The 19,807-nt window shown below is 32.6% G+C and overlaps 1 protein-coding gene across 1 annotated transcript; it reads left to right on the top strand.

The window, feature by feature from the left end:
* The first annotated feature begins 3,458 nt into the window (after nt 1–3,458).
* Nucleotides 3,459–6,053, top strand: LOC132726854 (uncharacterized). Its single transcript, XM_060712245.1, has 3 exons — nt 3,459–3,695; nt 4,908–5,082; nt 5,867–6,053. Exons 1-3 carry the CDS (start codon nt 3,486–3,488, stop codon nt 6,007–6,009), a joined length of 528 nt encoding a protein of 175 aa, XP_060568228.1. The 5' UTR covers nt 3,459–3,485; the 3' UTR covers nt 6,010–6,053.
* The last annotated feature ends 13,754 nt before the right edge of the window (nt 6,054–19,807 follow it).

Genomic DNA, 19,807 nt, shown 5'->3' on the forward strand with positions numbered 1-19,807 from the left:
TATTTCTGTTTAAAGTGCCCCAGCTCATTTATGTTAAAAATCAATTGTTATGTTTTTATGCTTTTAAAGCTCAGTGGGGTTCCTTTAACATGAATGGTAATAGCAGAGGCTGTCTTTAGGGACAGCTTTCTGTCTTCTAGTTGATGTTAAGTTATCCTCCTGTGAAGAATGTGCACAGGGGTTTTAGGGGAAAATATTAGCATTTTCAGGGGAAAATATACCTATTTTTGGCTACTGGTTAAACAGCCTTTATAAAAAGGGGAAATAACTAGGTGGTAAAGGTTAAATAAAAAATGACAATAATGCTCGTTTGTCATTTGTGGGTATGAAGAATCAATTAGCAATCAATAAGAGTTTAGTCAGAAATAATAGGACAGTGCTTCTACCTCTAATATTGTCTCAATTACACAAGACCTGCAGTATTTGCAGGGGCTAAACTTAACAGCTAAATGGCCCATATTGAGGGTTAAATCATTTTTTCTAATATTTCATATAATCCCTTTATTCATTGAATAAGTTTATAACTTAGTGAATGTATAAACATGAAGATAAAATAAAATTATTCTGAAATATTTAAGAATGTGCCCCATTTGTTAGCGACGTTACGGTCGTGACAAGACCAACAAATTGTAGGCGTATATGCCGGTTTTCCCTGTAAAGGCAGACATCTGTGTAAAATCAATATGTAAAATCTGTCGGTTAAAAATTGAGACTATGCTACAGTAGGGTCGAAATGTCTTGGGGACGAAAGACTTGAGATTTCCCAAATTACTTCGAAATTATTAACGAAAGTTTTAGTTCTCGGCACAAACTGACATCAATAAATAAACTTTCTTTTATTATCCATCAAATTCATAACATATTTTGCTTTAAAACTTACCTTATGGGCTAAACAGGCCGATTTGCTTGTCAAGTAGGTCATAAAGTAAACCGGAAGTTGTCGAATTCATTCATAGAATTACTATAGTAATATATTCCATTCATAGAATTAATCGACCTTTCAAATTATATCTGCTACATTTGTAATACCGTAAATCAAGCTCAATTGAACATGATTTTCAAAAAACAATTTTCTAATCTCTCTTCTATTCGCAATAAATCAAAGTTTTCAGAAATACAGAGCACTTTTTTCACTCGCGGCGGTTATGCGTCAGTCATGGTCGGATGATTACTATGAATTCAACTTACCTCAAAAATGTTAGAATACAATATAGCATATAGAATGGTGATGAAACGTCACAGCAGTGGGCGTTACCCTGTATGATTGGAAATTTCGGGTTTGTAAGTACACTAGTTGGGACTACGTCCCAACTAAAAACGAAATTATTATTTAATTACTTCATGGATTCACATTCGATCCTTTAAGTATTGCACGTACACATGATCAACATAATTAGTCTGTACCTTAAGGGGCACAAAAAGGACGGAATAACAAAGAACTTAATAGTTAGTCTTGCACATGAGCAGAAATATAGAAAAATGTTGGATTGTTGGTCCGAGGTAGCAATAGAAAACCAAAGGGGCTGCAAGCTCTGTGATACTTTCTGATCTTTGCAATCTAAATCCTACTGTATATCTGTATGTATTTTCCTGTATAAGTTTATTTTTATATACTATAATACACCTTGCAGGCATCGAGATGCTTCGACTGCGTTTTGATTTTTTTACTATAACAGTTGGAGTTTGATGCATACGGAATTTTGCATGACTAGAGTAGCATCAAAAATCATTTATGTTCATTTTTATGACAGCCACACTTTATCCTTGCATATCGTGGCTACTTCCTTAAAAAAGACACTTAAAAAATGAGAAGTTTAACGAAAAAAAATGCTGAATAAAATCAAATAATTCTAATTTTAGAATATCCATGAAGGGTTTGTAATCCTTATTAATTTCGAGGTATTTTGTTAGCGATATACCTGTTGTTTAACATTATGTAAATAATTTAGCGAAAATCTTCTCGCCAGTCAGTCCGACATGTATATATTCCACTACTCGACAGTCAGATTTATTTGTGTAATACGCTCTGACGTATTCGGTAATCGACATCGTTGAAAATAGCATTTTCATTTTTTTAAATCATATTCATCCGCGTGCATTTATTGACCATTCTATAAGCCACCGCTACATTTTAACATTGAATGCATTGTAATTCGTTTGTAACAAAATAAAAAAAAAATTTCTTTTACATCGCTAGTTTTTATCTGTTTTGAGAACTATTTTTTGTTAGGTTTGTCGTGAAGCTTCTGTGTCAGAGATTGAATGTCAGCATTGTATTTACTGATCTGCGATCAGAAAATACAAAAATCAATAGTTAAAGATAAAACAGAAACATATTAAGTGTTAGACGCCAGAAAATGATTAACATTTCGCTTAAAATAATACAAAAAACACAACGTACTGAGTATTTTTGCTTTGATTCCGGATACATCAAGGATATTATGATTGTAAATGACAAGTGACGATATTTCACGAGTTTGTCATTAGGAATCATACATATTTTAAAACGACTGTTTTGTTAAAACAGGTCACAAGTCCATTATGTATTTATTTTGAATCCTAAAAATGCTTTCCAAATTAGTTTACTTTTATAGTATCAAAAACTTTACTTATTAACCAGCTTTTTGATCCGTTACATTTTGACAATAATTACAGATAAAGTGAATTGGTATTTTGCATGGAAATCAAAATACTACTTTGATTACATTTTCACGGTGGAGGAAGTGTTACACGAAGGATGGAGTTCTTATAATAACTTGTTCAGGAGTTCTTGTGATAACTGTTTTAGCACCTAAAACTCATTTTGGAAAGATGAAAATAACCATTTTTGTAGTATATACAGATGTTTTCCGACGAACTCCGTGACAGTTATCACAAGAACTCCTGAACAAGTTATCATAAGAACTCCATCCTTCGTGTAACACTTCCTCCTCCGTGATTTTGCTATTTTTATGACAACTTACTCCACAGTTGTTCTATTTTTTCCAGGTTATAAGCATCTAACATTCTCTAAAGCCATTATTTAATCATTTAGAAATTCATATGTGCCCTTGGTAAAGAAGTAAATATAATATTTTTTGAGACAAAAAGTGCCTTTAAAGAACGTGATGATTTTTTTGTTGTTAGTACATAAGTACGAGAATTATCTAGCGGACGTGAAAGCGATATTTTCCTTCAAGTTACTGTTTCTCCTTTTAACGGAAGCTGAATGAATATTTAATGTAAATGAGGAGTTATTTTGGGACGTGGTGGCTAACTGGGTTCTCATCATTTCAGATATACTTTTTGCATATAAAGCTATGCCATGAAAAGAAAAATGTGTTGTTTTTATAAACTGGATGTAATATTATTATCAAAATAAACATATTGTTATTAAAAAAACTTACATAAAAATGACAAACATAAGAATTGTTTACAAGCATATCATTTTCAATTTGTGCATCTTACACGTAAGAAGCACACTGGTCAACTTTGATGGTTTCCGGATGTTCGCTGCAGAACTAAGAATGTTAGAGGGGGACCCCTACCCATTGAAAGTAACTTGGAAACAATGCTGCCTCGTCTGTGAAAATATTTCTTCATGTACATCTGTTAACTTTAATGAAGTTTCGAAAGTTTTTGAAATAAATACAATGAAAATGAAATCCAGAGAATATCGTTTGCAGCCAAGTAAAGGATGGAAAATATACGAAAAGGTTTGTTGCTTTCTTATTTATTTCTGTGTAAATGCAAACAATACTTTATGCATTTTTAATTTATTTATGCATCCGTTTTGTAAATAAAAGACAATAATCAATTCTCCAATTATTTCATTCAATTCTTCCATTTAACCCTTACTTTTTTTCTTCATTCAAGTATTTCATATAATTATAGCCTTATTTTCTTTCATATAATTCCGCAATAAACAATCAATTATTATTTTTTATTTATTTTGTTGTTTGTGATTTTAAGTCAAATATTTTAGATGATTTTAGACATTAAATATAGTTAAGAAGTTCATGTTTTTAAAAAAATAAGAAAAAAGGGGCGAAAAGAGTTTGAAAATAAACTGTTTTTGTAGCTTTTCTCTCTGCATGTATTTTTGTTCAGATATCAAACAATTCGATTAGATTTATCCAGAAAGTCAAAGTCTTCTAATGTATCATTCTGTAATGCATTAAATCCTTCAATTTTAATCTTTTTAGCACATTCCTTTTAAAGATACTAAAGTCTAGAGTTTGTTTCTCTAATTTACTGGTATAAATGTAATATTTTGAGAAGAGTGAAATCTATGATGTTTTCTTATCTTTGGAGTTAAAGAAAGATGTAAAATTAATCATATGTTTACATATTTATTGCTATTAGTCATTTGAATAGTTTACTCCAAAATATTTGTACCGTTTGGCAGTCCCAAAATAAATATTCTATACTTTCAATATCCATACAGCAAATATCACAAAGACTAGATTCGGCTAATTACATTGAAGGGGGAGCTTGTTTGCACCTTCATTTCGTGCAAGCAATTCCTTTATCCATTCCTTTACCTATTTTTGACATTTAATATCTTCATCCGAATCTTCATAAATCAATTCATTGTTTCCTTCTTGTCTGTCTCAAACATTATACAGTGAATCTTTTGCATTCACAGCTCAATTAAAGCCAAATATATGGATTGTGTATCATGTAATGTTCCCTTGATATTGTGGGTATTTCAGACTTGTTTTATTGGTGTGTTTAAAATTAAAGGTGCCATTGTGTTGTTTTCAACAATAAAAGGAACATTGATACTGCAAAATAATGTTTCGTTTGTATGGTGTTGTTAATGTTGTTTTTTTCCTCTTTTTTGTTTCGCTTTGTTTTGTTATTGAGCTTTTTTCTGTTCTGTTATTCTTTCTGACAAAAAATTGTTTTATTTTTTTCATATCTAGCTACCCTGTGGCCTTGGTTACATGACCGGCAAACGATGTCGTCACATTCAAAACCAGTTTCAATACGACAAGATCCTTACATACCAGGAGGCTTCAGACTTCTGCTTTCTCATCGGCAGAAAACTGGTAACGGTTGAAAATGAACAATACAAAATAGATCTTTTGTCCGACGCCGGTAATTGATTTATTTAAAATCTTTTCCAATATGATTTCAGCGAGACTTATTCTGTTAGATGGTATTTCATTAAAATGACATATTGCTTTTTTCCATTGTCATGTTTAGCTGAATTTCGAAATATTTACTGTTATACTATTGGTTGACAAATTTTTGTTAATTGAAAAATAACAAATATAAATATACTGCTCCACTTTTTTATAAATTGATTGTAGGAAAGTTCTGATGGATATTTATAGAAATGCACTTTGTTTACGTCTGTTATTTATCGTTCATGCAGAGTAATTTATAAAATTGAAAGAAATTTTGGCAAGATGTACACTTATTTTGACTTACAACTTTTCGGTGACTATATGTCCTTGGGTTCGCATAATGCCGTTTTTTTAATATTTTGATCTTAAAATGCTACATTAACATCAAGATTACGATTACTTTTCTTTCATATTTTGCGATATATGTTTTAAACTATACAGCTATGAAATCTTAAGGTTGAATGGTACTACATTATTGTCTGATAGTTTGCTTATAAACCTGTAATGGTTAGTCGGCAATTACTATATACATTTATAATACTTATATTATGAACCTATATGCATTATTTTCCAATTCTCGAAATATTAAAGTAACCAATGGCTTTATTGATGTTGTTGTAACCTAACAAGGCATGTGAATGGGTACATTCCGCTATATTTTTACAAATATTTAATTTAGTGATGTTCAACCTATGTTATTTACAGTTCATAGTTTTTTTTAATATTAGAGCCATTATTTCTTATTTTACCAGGTTTAGCTGACATGTATATACACGCTAACATTTGGCTTGGTAACAGGACAGAAACTAGTTGTCCATGTTTCAGGAGGGAGTTTGCCGATGTTATCATACGTGACTGTGACTCAAATGCCTCTATAGTCTGTGAACGACATTGATGTTCTATTCATGTTTTAAAGGTGCACAGTATCTATTTGAGTGGCAGAAATTCATTTAGAGTGCACGTATTTACGATATTTTGTTCTTGTTGTAGCATAACTAAAATTGCTAGGCTACTTTTCAAAATGACTTCATTAATGGCTATCTCTAAATCAGTCAATGAATATTTCCAAGTCCGTGCTAATGCGTCTAATTATTCGATCTTAGGTGATCTCTTTCTTTTATGATTATTCACTAGGAAATGAGGAAATTGGAAGTACTTGATTTTAAGACGAATTCAGGAATATATAAAATGAATTAATATATTCACCATGTGTTCTCACATTAATCTCGGGAATATATACATGTACAATGATTTAAAGTTAATGATCAATATATTCACCATGTGGTCTCATTTTAATCTCAGGAATATTTAAAATGAATTAAAGTTAAAGGCAAATATATTCATCCTATGTTCTCACGTTAATCCCAGGCATATATAAAATGAATTAAAGTTATTGATCAATATATTCACCTTATCTAAGGAATATATAAAATGAATTAAAGTTATTGATCAATATATTCACCATGTCATCTCAGGAATATATAAAATGAATTAAAGTTTATGTTTTATATACTAACCGTGTGTTCTCGCATTAATCTCAGAAATATATAAAATGAATTAAAGCTAATGATCAATATATTCAATATTTAATATCAGTGCCACTTACATGGCGTAAAGAGGATATTTGTTTGATGGAAATAAATTTCACTGTGTGAACACACGAGGTATGATATAGATTTCTGAGTTATTATAATATGCCTTAAACGTTGTCAGGAGATTAAAACATTCTGAAGTGTTGAAAACAGGACAAACAGTTCCAGATATAAATTTTCATTTTCAATTTATATTGTTGTAAATGAGTTTTTGAGCCAACTATAGATAGTTTACTCTTTAAAATTGTTCTATGATTTCAAATTTAATAATAATAATCAATTGATTTGAGATACATATGTATAATGAGAATACAAAAGTAGTCTAATTGTTATCAATTTTCGCAAATTGTTTCTAATAACTTGATTTCCAAAGCTTTAACAAATGGCCATTAAAATGATGTATGATTTGGACTCATTCATGATATTTTTTATAGGTTTTAAAATATATTCTGAGTTAAAACGCAAATTGAATAAACTGATTGCTTCCACTGTACCAGCATGTACTGAGGATGAAATAGAATTTGAAGTAATATATGAGCTGCTCACGCCACTAATGTTTGCTACCACTGGATCAACAAGTCATGATTGATAGATCATGATTTTGCAAACTGCTATAAGTAAGAAATTTGCGCATGTTCCTGATCAGACTGTGCGGATGCGCAGGCTGGTCTGGATCCATGCTGGTCGCAAACGCACTATGTTGGTTTTGTCATGACGCGGCTCATTTAAGCTTTTGCCTATACTAGGAAAAAATGACATCTCAAGCTCAAAGTCAATATTATCATTGAACTATCATCAAAAACCTTTTGGACATTTTACAAGTAATGAACTATTTCAAATTCTTGATCATATGATTAAACCAATTATATGCTATGGGTCACAAATATAGAGTTTTGAATACAAACAAAACATTGAATATTTGCATAACGATGTTGTTCGAAATAATTTATCGGTAATAAAATCTAAAAATACAGCTATGGTTTTAAGAAAAAATGTGATATAATACCCTTAAGTATTTCCTATATTAAAAACTGAATAAGATATTTTTGCAAACGTCTGATCTTGTACATACCTCATTTTGAAGTCACTGGACGAAATAAGTCCCATATGTAGGGTCACAGATGTAAAACGAGCTGTTTATGTCTGGTTTTAGGTCTGTCTGGATATTTTAGGAAATTGGTCCCTTAAGTATTTGAAACTGTTGTACTCAACAATGGCTAAAAATACAGTGAATTCTTGTCGATGTTTTCGCTAAAATATATTAAGATCAATTCTAAATGTTAAACGCTACCTATTGATAAAATTATTGCTAAAACACAAACAACGCGTTTTGTAATTTTCGTTGTTCCTACTTTATATAAGCAATGATCGTGAATTAGGTATAGAAGTATGCATACATACATACCTTTTGTCAGATTTCGATACAGCGTCGACTTTGTATAAGTTTGTTGAGTCTTCTTAACAGTCATATAAAGCCTAAAGCCCGTACCCAAATAAATTTTCCAGGAGATTTCGGCGTGACACGGTCATATTTTACCTTCAATATTTCTTCCTTCTCAATATAAACTTCGTAAAAAGCACAATATTCTCGAGACAACCTAAAAGAAAAACATTTGCCCTTTTCCGATGCGGATTCAATTTTGTAATAGTTTGTGGGTCTTCCTTGAAGTGATAAAAGGCCTAATCTAAGTAAGATGTCCAGGAGATTTACGCTTTAAAGGTCGTTTTTAGACGGGTGATTTCTTCTTTCTGTATAGTACATGTGTATATAAACTGTATAATTGTTTTGTAGAAGAATACCTTTTTCTCGAGCCAATCCTAAAAACACCATTTTTGTCTGATTTAAATGCGGATTCTTTTTTGTATCAGTTTGGTAGTTCATCTTAACAGGGATATCAGACCCAAACCCGAAACCAAGCACAATCTTTTTGCGTGGTTATTTTTTGGACAATGATTTTTTCCTTCTTGTCTATAAATTGACTAAAGTTTCGTCTAAAGCACCACATTTTCTCGAGCCAACAATTTAAACACAATTTGTCTGATACCGATGCAGATTCGTTTTTTATCTGTCACGGTTCAGAATTGTTCACTATTTAGGTGAGAAGATGTGTAAGCGGCCGGATAGCTCAGTCGGCACAGCCGCGGAACGGTGTTCCGAGGGTCCGGGTTCGAGTCCCGGTCAGGCTGCACATTTTTCTCACCCTGTGACATTTGGCGCCCAACGTGGTGCCGTGACTGCATCTAGCTTAGAGTTTAATTAGCATTGCTCTGTAGCTTTGTGACTGTAGCTTTGTGAAAAACAAGGACGAATTTCAATATTGTGGTTAAGTATATCACGGTTCAGAACTGTTCACTATTTAGGGGAAAAGATGTGTAAGCGGCCGGATAGCTCAGTCGGTACAGCCGCGGAACGGTATTCCGAGGGTCCCGGGTTCGAGGCCCGGTCATAATGCACATTTTTCTCACCCTGTGACATATATTAGTTTGATATGTCTTCTTTACAGTAATAGAAAAACCCTAACTCAAGCAAACCCTTTCTGTGTGACAGAGTCATTTGTTAAGAATTTGTTTTTCCAGTATAAAAATTATAGAAATTGATATAAAACACAAATACAGCAATGATTTTAGGAGATTTGTGTTAAGTAAACTGCAAAAAAAATACAGGAGACTTCTGCGTCGCTTAGTCGTTTTTCGACCGCCGACGTGTTATTTCTGTACAAAAAGTATAGAAACATTCGTAACAAGCACCATATTTTCGATACAACCCTGAAAACACCAGTTGTCTGATTCCAATGTAGATTTGATTTGTATCAGCTTAGTGGGTATTCTTTACAGCAAAATAAAGCCAAAAGCTCTAATCGAAGTAAAATGTCAAGAAGATTTCCGCGTGGCATAGTCAGTTTTTGGACCGACGATTAGTTGTTTTTGTATATAAACTGTAGTAATTATTGTAAAATTCACCATATTATCGAGACGACCCTGGGAACATCATTTACCTGATTCTGATGCAGATTCGATTTTGTTCAAATTTGGTCTTCTTTACAGTAATATAAAGAAAAAGCACTAACCCAAGAACAATGACGAGGAGATTACCGCGTGGCATGGTGGTTTTTGTTGGACCTGCGATTTGTTCGATTTGTACAAGTTCCTAACAGAATAATAAAGCGCAAAGCTCTTAACAAAGAAAAATGTCCCGGATATTATCGCGTGGCAGTGTCGTTTTTTTTTTTTTTTTTTTTTTTTTTTGCCGACGATTTCTTTTTTGTGTATTTAAACTGAAGAAATTCTCGTAAAAAAAACAACATATTCTCGAGCCAACCTTGAAAACGCCATTCGACAAATTGCAACTTCGATTTGATTTTTGTCAAGTTTAGTGAGTCTTTTTAAAAGCAAACTAAAGTTCGACGCCCAAACCCAAGGAAAATGTCCAGTAGATTTTCGCGTTGCATGTAGACATTTTTGTAAAAAGCACATAATATTCTCGAGTTTTTTGTGGTTTTATATAAAGAATGAACAAACCGGAAATCGAAATAACGACCATGCCAAGCGGAATTCACCTGGACATTCTACTTTGGTGGCATGGTCGTTCTTTGTAGTTTTTTGTTGATGTATGTGTGTGTGTGTGTGTGTGTGTGCGTGTGTGCGTGCGTGCGTGCTGCGTGCGTGTGTGTGCGTGTGTGTGCGTGTTCGTGTGTTTTTGTTTTTTTTCGTTTTCTAACCAGGTTTTCAACGAAAACTGATGGTTATTGTAATGCCGAACGGGGCGGCCGGGTGGTTACGCAGGCGGGCGGGCGGCCTTAAACTTTTGGTTTCCGCTTAATGACTTTAGTTTGCTTTGGCGTATTGGCACTAAACTAGGTATGTATGTAGCTTATATCAAGAGGCAGCTTGGGATTGCTATTCAGATGTCTGTGATCAAGGTCAATGCTACTAAAAATAGATATTCAGTTTCAGCTCAATAACTAATTTGCTTTGGCTTATTGACACCAACCTTGGTGTATGGGTAGCTTTTATCAAGATGTTACTTGGCATAACTACCCAGATGACTATAATTGCTAAAAATAGAAACTCAGTTTCTGCTAAATATCTTGAGTTAGTTGTGACCAATTGACAGCAAATTTGGCGTGTGGATAGCGTATATCAGGACACAACTTAGGATTGCTACCCAGATGTCTGTGATCAAGGTCAATGTCAATGTTGCTAAAAATAGCAATTCAGTCTCTGCATAATCACTTGAGTTTGCATAGACCAATTGACACCAAATTTAGTATGTGGGTAGCTTATATCAAGGTATTGCTACCCAGGTGTCTGTGAACAAGGGCAAGGTCACTGTTGCTTTAAAAAGAAATTCAGTTTTCACTTAATAACTTGAGTTTGTTTTGAGCTTTTGACACAAAAACTTGCTGTGTGGCAGCTTTGGATTGCTAGAAATTTGTTCTGACCTGCGAACGGGTCTCGTTAATGCTTCCGAGGGATCACTTGGTTTCCAGATTTTTATACTTCAAAACAGCAGGTGTCAAGTGTTGTGTGGCAGCTGTAAAAAGTTGCCCCGTACTTCACTTCAGTGTTGTTATATTTTTCTGGTCCTTCGGGATCATTGATACAAGCACTATTAAGTGTTGAGAATTGAGTACCGCTCAAGCCGGTGCTAGGGGGCGTGAGGGATGTTGCACGTATTCATTATCCCTCATGTAACGACTCAATGCAATTCTCTTGTAAGTTTGTTGTGATTAATGCTTCCAAGGATCACTTTGTTTCCAGATTTGTTTTTTCTTTCTCTAGATAAAATGCAGAAATCTTCGTAAAAAAATATATATAAAAGTATGTAAAAGAGACTTCCGAGTGGCATAGTCGTATTTTTAACGCCGATTTGTTATTTCTTTATATAAACATTATCAATTTCCGTAAAATAACACCATATTCTTGGGGCAACCCTGAAAACACCATTAGTCAGAATCCAATGCGGATTGAATTTTATACAAGTTTGGTGGCTCTTCTTTACAGGAATATAAATCCCAAAACCATAACACAAAGTGAATTGTCCAGGAGATGTCTTCGTGGACATGGTTCTTTTTTTGTTTTTTGTTGTTGTTTTTTTTTTGTTTTTTTGTTGTTGTTGTTTTTTGTTTTTTTTTGTTTTGTTTTTTTTTGACGGCCGAATTGTATTTCTGTATATAAACTGTATAAATTTATGTTAAAACACACTATATTCTCGAGAAAACCGTAAAAAAAATATTTGCTTGATTCTCATGCGGATTCGATTTTGGTTGGTAATACGAGGCGAAAAGCCCTCACCAAAATACATTGTCAATTAAGGAGATACCCGCGTGGCATGGTCGTTTATTGGACCTGCGTTTTGTTTTTTGCATGTTGTATATAAGCTGTAGAAATATTCGTTAAAACACAATATTCTCCAAACAACCGTGAATAAAATAAATTGCCTGATTCAGATGCGGATTCGGATGTTTTCTACAAGTTGTATTCATCAGTCAGGAATTGGCAATAGATGACTACCCATATTTAATAGAAAAATAATGAGAGGCAAACTGCCTATTTAAAACTTTCTAAGATGGGAATTTTTTGATAGTCTTACATTTCTCACGGCTAGATTTCGGGTAATACATTCAAAGAATACATATAAAATCTCCAAAATATTTCTAAATAGCATACACATGTCCTATTCAGATGTGATTTTGCTTGTTTTCATCATACATGTGTATATTATAATGTATTCAGTAAAAACAAATTCTCAACATTTCAGAAAATGTACGAAAAAAAATAAAGTCTTACTATTCTCACGGGTCAAACAAATGGTATTTCTTCAATAAATTGTCATTTTTTTTAAAAAAAAAGAAATCTGAATTAAGGTAATTATTCATTAATCATGAATTGGCAATAGATGACAAGCCCATGTTAAACAGAAAAAAGATAATGAGAGGCAAACTGCCTATTTAAAACTTTCTAAGATGGACATTTTTGATAACCTTACATTTCTCGCTGCTAAACTTTAATAGTTTCATTGCAATATTTGTAGAATACATATAAAACCTGCAAAGTATTTCTCAATAGCAGGCACATGTCCTATTCAGTTGTATTTTTGCTTGCCTCCATCGTATTTAATAAATTCAGGAAACAGCCTTCATCTTAGGAAAATTACAAAATGTCATAATGGTGCAAAAATCATAAAACATAATACATGTACATGTAATTGTGCTATTTTTATTCAGTGTGCTCAATTGGGCCAATAAGACCTTCCCATAAGACATCTGCTTCCAATAGGCTTACTGGTAGAGTCTTGCTTGGAAGCAGAACTTTATTATGCTTTATACTTGAGAATGACAATCTGAGAGCCTCATATAGACACAGACCTTACCCTTCGCCTACATTGTACCATTTGGCTAAAACTTTATAAATTTGGCTAAAGAATAATTGTTAACTAGCTGGTGGGGTCAGGTTTCACAAAATCTAAAGTAACATATAATCTTGTACTATTCTTGTGAATATTTAACATGTGGATTTATAACAAATTAATAAGCTGATCTTTAAAGCAGATCTAGCATTGTTATTAGTTGTGACCAATTGACAGCAAATTTGGCGTGTGGATAGCGTATATCAGGACACAACTTGGGATTGCTACCCAGATGTCTGTGATCAAGGTCAATGTCAATGTTGCTAAAAATAGAAATTCAGTCTCTGCATAATCACTTGAGATTGCATAGACCAATTGACACCAAATTTAGTATGTGGGTAGCTTATATCAAGGTATTGCTACCCAGGTGTCTGTGAACAAGGGCAAGGTCACTGTTGCTTTAAAAAGAAATTCAGTTTTCACTTAATAACTTGAGTTTGTTTTGAGCTTTTGACACAAAAACTTGCTGTGTGGCAGATTTGGATTGCTAGAAATTTGTTCTGACCTGCGAACGGGTCTCGTTAATGCTTCCGAGGGATCACTTGGTTTCCAGATTTTTATACTTCAAAACAGCAGGTGTCAAGTGTTGTGTGGCAGCTGTAAAAAGTTGCCCCGTACTTCACTTCAGTGTTGTTATATTTTTCTGGTCCTTCGGGATCATTGATACAAGCACTATTAAGTGTTGAGAATTGAGTACCGCTCAAGCCGGTGCTAGGGGGCGTGAGGGATGTTGCACGTATTCATTATCCCTCATGTAACGACTCAATCAAACCGAGTCTGCAATTCTCTTGTAAGTTTGTTGTGATTAATGCTTCCGAAGGATCACTTTGTTTCCAGATTTGTTTTTTCTTTCTCTAGATAAAATGCAGAAATCTTCGTAAAAATATATATATAAAAGTATGTAAAAGAGACTTCCGAGTGGCATAGTCGTATTTTTAACGCCGATTTGTTATTTCTTAATATAAACATTATCAATTTCCGTAAAATAACACCATATTCTTGGGGCAACCCTGAAAACACCATTAGTCAGAATCCAATGCGGATTGGATTTTATACAAGTTTGGTGGCTCTTCTTTACAGGAATTTAAATCCCAAAACCATAACACAAAGTGAATTGTTCAGGAGATGTCTTCGTGGACATGGTCTTTTTTTGTTTTTTGTTGTTGTTTTTTTGTTGTTGTTGTTGTTGTTGTTGTTTTTTTTTGTTTTGTTTTTTTTTGACGGCCGATTTGTATTTCTGTATATAAACTGTATAAATTTATGTTAAAACACACTATATTCTCGAGAAAACCGTAAAGAAAATATTTGCTTGATTCTCATGCGGATTCGATTTTGGTGGGTAATACGAGGCGAAAAGCCCTCACCAAAATACATTGTCAATTAAGGAGATACCCGCGTTGTGTGCACAATTTACATTAACTGAATGATCATACATAAGACCCAAGGAATCTACTAATTCAAGCAATATAAAGAAATAATATTTTTGTTTCCTTCCATAATTTATATGCAAATAAAAAATCAGGAGTACAATGTACAAACCGGTCCAATGTAAGCTGGATAGCTTCCTCAAATATCCCTCATATGATTCAAATTCACAGCTGTGAGGGGTCTGCCAGCTAAACCACTTGGCTGTAGAGTCCCTGTTTGCATTAAAATTACACATTTATAAAAAAGAACACTTAATTTGATAACCTTTTATATATGAAAGCTTGATAAACTATCTCAGTGCTTGAAAATACATGTATTTTTCCTGCATATAAGTCCTGTATATATACTTGTGATTGAAAGTTGACAATGAATAGTTCTGGATAAATTTAACAAAAATTTTGGAAATGTAATTAAAAGTAAAATATTGTGAGGTGAACAAATAAAGTAATTTATACATTGCAATCGGCACTTACAATCCACGAAAATTATCAAAAAGTGGTGAACATATGCAAAAACAGCTCTTACTGCATTAGTAACGCAGTAGAAATATAGTGATGAAATACTGAAAAATCAGTCTTAAACCGCACAAAACATATAATTTGGATCTTGAATGTTTTTACCTTTCAGTTACCGCATTTATTTTCGCAGTAGTCGCGTAATGGGATGCACGGTGTCGCACTTAACTGCTAATAATGTACAGTATGTAAAATCTGCTGAACATTATAAAGTAAGAAAAAAATACGGTAAAAATTACTGAAGCAACCTATTACATGTTTTATTTGTACTTAGCTAAAGAGACTTCAGCGAACAGGTTTTATAGTACTGTCGCACACCTTAAAAAATAAAAGCGACATATAAAGTTATGGAAGCCAGAACTAATTTATACTCAGTAGTGGTTTTATTGTTTTTCCGATATGTACAAGAATTTGATATATTTATTAACATGTAAAATAAATCAGAAATTCACGGCAAAATATCAGTTTTCACTACGCCGAAAACAAATATTTCCTGTCATGCGCGAATTTAAAAACTCAAAAACTAACGATCAGTACAATAAATGTGTATTAGTTCGCGACAAATTGTATGTAAATGGGCTTCTATACGATCTTGAATCCGACTCTCTCAAAGACCCAAAACTTACAATGAAAAATTTCAATGGAAACCCAGACGCTGAACGAACAAAAACACATGTGATAAGAAGCAGCAATTCGAGCCACTCGACTACTCGTGATATATCGCGCAACGAAAATCGCAAACCGAATAGACCTTATCTGAACCAAGCGATACACCGCGGGCGTGACACTGAGAGGAAATATATTGACTTTTCAACACCAAATAGATACGGTGCATTAAACAGAGAACGTTCTGAATCGCTACAAAGGAGCAAACATAAGGCTCGATCCCCCCTTGAGGAAACTGACATCAAAAGAGCACACGTAGACAATTGTCTCATCGAAGGCGCTTCAAGTCCATATAACGACCAAACAACACCGAAACTTCTGTCCCCTCAGGTGGGGCCTCACATAGATTCAATAAATAGCGGAGCAATTAAAATTCAAGTTCACCTGGGTCACTAGGCCAGGCGGAGAGAATTCGTGACTGAAAATAACAGTGCATGTTTTGACAACTATTCAAATTGTTCATTCGAACAAGAAAAGCTACGGATTTAGATTTTGATTTTTAAAGGCCAAGCAAAAACTTATCTTTTTTATCTTTTAAATGTTTGCGGTCTCGCGTCAAAACAATTAAGTCCAGAATTTAACTCATTTATTCAGAAATATGATGTGATTGGACTCCAAGAAACTAAAACTGATTCACTTGACACTGTTATTTTAGAAAATTTTAATCTTTACTTTAAACACAGGAAACAAATAGTTAATAGAGGTAGAAAGTCTGGCGGAATTTGTGTTGCATATAAAAAGGATATTGGAACCTTACATTTCTTTTTTAGATACTAATTCACAACTTGTGCAATGGTTTGTTATTTCAAATAGTCTTACCAAAAACGGTGATATTTTGTAATGGTGTGGTTTATTGTGCCACCTGAAAATTCGATGTTTGCATCTGACGACCCCTTCTTAGAAATTCAAACAGAATTGGATACTTTTACAAGTAAATATAAACACACTCTGTATTTTCGGCGATTGGAATGCTAGACTAAAACAAATGCAAGAAATCACCGAACCAGATATTGACATATTTCGAGAAAATGATATGATAGACTTATATAATGAACTAGAACAAGAAACAAATATATTTATTAGTACAAATGTGCATAAATTAAGAAACAGTGAAGATAACTCTGTTAACAATTATGGCAACAAACTTATTGATTTTTTAAAGTACAATAGTATGTATATACTTAATGGAAGAACAAATGGTGACCTCTGTGGCTGCGTAACATGCAAAAATGTTAGTACCATTGATTTATTTATTTGTACTAGTAGCATGTTTTCCTTTATTTCTAAACTGATTGTTTTAGATTTTTGTCCCATGTATTCTGACGCTCACTGTCCTGTTGAAGTTGTGTTTGATCATAGGGATACATTTGTAAAGACTCAACCAACTGTCAAAAACCAGAGACCTAAATTGTGGGACCAAAATAATATTCAAACGTTTGTTGATAACTTAGATACAGATAATGTAAATAGAATATATGATGAATTAATCACTATACAGGAGACTAACAACTGTTCTCAAGAAATTGTTAATAAGTTAGTAACAGAAATTTGCTCAGTATTTAGCAATAGTATTGAAAAAAGCTTTATTACAAATGGTGTAAAACAAACTTCCAGTAATAAACGGAAAATAAATCCTTTACCGCCTTGGGTAAATGCTGAATGTAAAGCAGCTAGACGAAATTTTCATCGAGCCAAATATTTGTACAAATTACGTAAAAACGATGTTTATAAACAAACTTTAAAAACTAATAGCAAAATATATAAAAAACAATTGAAGGAAAGTTATAATCAATTTAAAACGACAAATGTTAAAAAACTTAAAAGTTTAAAAAAATCAAGTCCTAGAGAGTACTGGAAGATCCTAAATGGTGGAAAGAAAAACGTTGTTAATTCTGAATTAAACGATCTGTATAATTATTTTAAAAATATCAATAGTTGTAGTAATGACAACTATACACTCTCTGACAACGATATCTCGGATTTACATGTAATCAATGATGACATGTTAAATAAAGAAATATCTTTGCAAGAGATTGAATTTGCAGTAAAATTACTTAAGAACAATAAAGCATGCGGTTTAGATAATGTTTTAAATGAACATATTAGACACTCCTTCCCCATCATGAAACATATTTATTATAGACTTTTTAACATTATTTTTAACTATGGTGTAATACCTGATTCCTGGACAGTTGGTGTTATAAATCCCATATATAAAAATAAGGGTGAGGCTAGTGAGCCTAGTAACTATCGACCGATCACACTGCTGAGTTGTTTCGGAAAACTATTTACCTCTGTTTTGAATATACGATTACAAAATTTTGCGGATAAACATGATCTAATAAATCAATATCAAGCTGGTTTTCGAAAAGGGTTTGCAACTGTAGATAACATGTTTGTTTTAAAAATGTTAATTGATCTACTCCACCATTCTAAGAAAAAGTTATTTTGTTCTTTTATAGACCTAAAAAGTGCATTTGATACCATTAGTAGGTCAAGACTGTGGATAAAGCTGAATAAGAATAATATAAGTGGTAAAATTTTTAAATGTTGTCAAAAGCATTTACAATAATGCGAAAACTTGCGTATGTGCAAATGGTGAAAAGTCTGATTTCTTTCCATGTAACATTGGTGTTAGACAAGGCGAAAATCTATCGCCGTTGCTCTTTTCTTTTTATTTGAATGATTTGCATGATTATTTTTCAAATAAGTAACAGTATAGAAGGGTGTAACATTTAATGATGAAGTACTTGGACTTGTAAAATTGCTTTATTATTCTATATGCTGACGACACGGTTATTTTATCTGAGTCAGCAAACGATTTACAAATAGCTATTAACCTATATAAAAGTTATTGTGACAAATGGAAATTAACAGTTAATACATCTAAAACAAAAGTTTCTTATATTTTCAAAAAGGTAGGCGAACGCAGTATAGTTTTACATATGGTAATGAAAATCTAGAAGTTGTCGAGGAATTCAAATATCTAGGAATATTATTTAGTAGGAGTGGTAGTTTCCTAAAAGCAAAGACCTATATAGCTAACCAAGCAACTAAAGCCATGTACTGTTTAATTAAAAAATCAAAAAATCTTCAATTACCTTTAGATATGCAAATAGATTTGTTTGACAAACTTGTAAAACCAATTTTATTATATGGTTTGTGAATGCTGGGGATATGGGAATAACAGTATACTTGAAAAAGTACAATTGAAATATCTTAAACATATATTAGGCCTAAAATCTAGTACACCAAATTGTATTGTGTACGGCGAATGTGGGTGTTAACCAATTTCTATTGATATTGATTTGCAGAATGATTATTTTTTGGTCTAATCTAGTTGTACCTAATGAATTAAAATTGTCTAGCACATTTTATCAAATTGCTCTTAAAACTTATAATACAAGTAGTAAATGTTAATAGACAGACATTTCTTGTGGTTTAAGCATATAAAAAATATACTTGTTAAATGTGGAAACCCTAATGTATGGACCTATCAGATGTTTCCTAATCACAAATGGTTAGTTGCCAATGTTAAGCAAAAATTGTCAGATATATTTTTAAATGACTGGTATTGTACAGTAAACGAATCAAGTAAATGTAAAAATTATAGACTATTTAAAGAAACATTCCATTTCGAACCCTATTTAATAAATACACCAAAAAACTTATTAAGATATGTAATTAAGTTTAGAACAAGAAACAGCAGACTTCCTGTAGAAAACCGGAAGTTGGAATGGTATAGATTTAAATTTACGTAAATGTACTCTTTGTAACAAGCTCCGGAAGTATTGAGATGAATTCCATTATCTCTTTGAATGCAATGAATTATCTGTACTAAGAAAAAGAATGCTAGATCATAATTATTTAAGACATCCAAATATATTAACTTTTAAATCTATTATGAATATGAATATGACTCATTGTAATGAATACAGAAATTTTTGTTTATTTGTTAAGGAAATAATTACAAAATTTGAGAATAGTTAACATTTCTACATATTTGTTTATCATGTCCTTGAAAATGCGTGTTTCTCTCCATTTTGTTAAGATGAATTGTATTAATATTATTATTTTCATGTG

This window comes from Ruditapes philippinarum, unplaced genomic scaffold, assembly GCF_026571515.1.
Source record: "Ruditapes philippinarum isolate M1 unplaced genomic scaffold, ASM2657151v2 ctg893_1_1_1_1, whole genome shotgun sequence".
Classification (NCBI taxonomy): Eukaryota; Metazoa; Mollusca; class Bivalvia; order Venerida; family Veneridae; genus Ruditapes; species Ruditapes philippinarum.

Coding starts and splice junctions, on each gene's coding strand:
- LOC132726854 (XM_060712245.1), top strand. CDS start 3,486: ATGTTCGCTGCAGAACTAAGAATGTTAGAGGGGGACCCCTACCCATTG. Junction 3,696..4,907: donor GATGGAAAATATACGAAAAG/GTTTGTTGCTTT, acceptor TTTCATATCTAG/CTACCCTGTGGCCTTGGTTA. Junction 5,083..5,866: donor AGATCTTTTGTCCGACGCCG/GTAATTGATTTA, acceptor TTATTTTACCAG/GTTTAGCTGACATGTATATA.